General features: G+C 32.7%; 1 protein-coding gene across 1 annotated transcript in view; it reads right to left on the bottom strand.

Annotated features, from left to right (window-relative positions):
* The window catches only part of LOC101852507 (integrator complex subunit 7), a 6,681-nt gene extending 5,231 nt beyond the window's left edge, over window positions 1–1,450 (bottom strand). The window contains exon 1 of the mRNA XM_035972421.1: window positions 1,445–1,450. Coding sequence (XP_035828314.1) covers window positions 1,445–1,450 — 6 coding nt within the window. The remainder of the gene's footprint in view (window positions 1–1,444) is intronic.

The following is a 1,450-nucleotide window of genomic DNA, read 5'->3' as shown; positions in this document are numbered from 1 at the left end:
TACTACTACTACTACTACTACTACTACTACTACTACTACTACTACTACTACTAATAATAATAATAATGATTATGATGATGACAAAGATGATGATAATAATAATAATCATGATAATAATAATAATAATAATAATAATAAATATAATTATAACAATAACAATAATAAATAATAAACAATGATAGCAGTAATAACAGTAATGAATAAGAAATAATGTTATTAGGAATAATAGTAATAATAATAATAATACTGATGATAATAATGATAATAATAATAATGATATAGCAAATTTCTATAGCATCTGCTCCCTTACAATACAGCTCTACCACAAAAGTCAATCAACATACATACCCATATATCCTCTTTAGATTAACGCTAACACATTAACACTAAATCCATGAGGACATTTATAGACACTGTAACAACAAAGTGAAATCGTTAATAACATCTGCCAAATTCATGTATTATAACGAGAAAATTAATGAATTTACCACCTCTAAAGCTTTATTTTGTATAACAAATCAGTTGTCTGGTAAGAAAGATCCGGCCTGCAGCAAGTTTCCCTCGAATGTACCTAAAAGTGACCTTCCTGATGTTTTTGGTCAATATTTTAGAGACAAAACATCCACAATTAGGAAAAAAATTCACATGGCTACCCATAAGCTACCATGTTTTGAAACATTCTCTGGGGTAATCTTTAATGAATTTGTTCGTGTAACACAAGAAGATGTAAGATCAATCATAATATCATGACCCCATAAAACATGTAGTCTTGATCCTATTTCAACACCACTGCTCATCACACATCTTGATAGTGTCATTGGATGTATAACTTCCATCATTAATGAGTCTCTTCAGTCTGGAGTAGTACCATCACTCTTTAAGCATGCTTAGTTATTCCCCTTCTCAAAAAATCAAATCTTTCCCATGAGGAGCTCAAGAATTTCAGACATGTCTCCAACCTTCCCTTTTTATCAACAATTATGGAGAAAGTTGTTTTGGTTCAATTGAAGAATCATTTAAAAGAACACAGAAACTGCGCTATTGAAAATATATAACGACCTCTTGTGTGAGGCGGATGAGAACAAAATATCAATTCTTTCTCTTCTTTATCTTAGTGCTGCCTTTGACACTATAGATCACACTATTCTTATTGAACGATTGTTCAACACGTTTGGCCTGTCTGGCAGGGTTCTTGACTGGTTCAGGTCCTACCTGATTCTTTGTACACAATCTGTGGTTGTGCACGACTCTCTTTCGTCAATTTTTAAGCTGGACTTTGGAGTGCCTCAAGGTTCAGTATTGGGTCCAAAGTTGTATACGTTATATCATATACACAGCCGCTTGGAGCTGTGATCAGAACGCACAATATGAATTATCACATGTACGCAGACGATAAACAGTTATATAAATCTGTTCCACAATCAGATGTTAAAACCTCACTTACCACCAT

The sequence above is a fragment of the Aplysia californica genome, unplaced genomic scaffold, assembly GCF_000002075.1.
Source record: "Aplysia californica isolate F4 #8 unplaced genomic scaffold, AplCal3.0 scaffold00687, whole genome shotgun sequence".
In the NCBI taxonomy this organism is placed as follows: domain Eukaryota; kingdom Metazoa; phylum Mollusca; class Gastropoda; order Aplysiida; family Aplysiidae; genus Aplysia; species Aplysia californica.
This window is presented reverse-complemented; position numbering and strand designations above follow the sequence as displayed.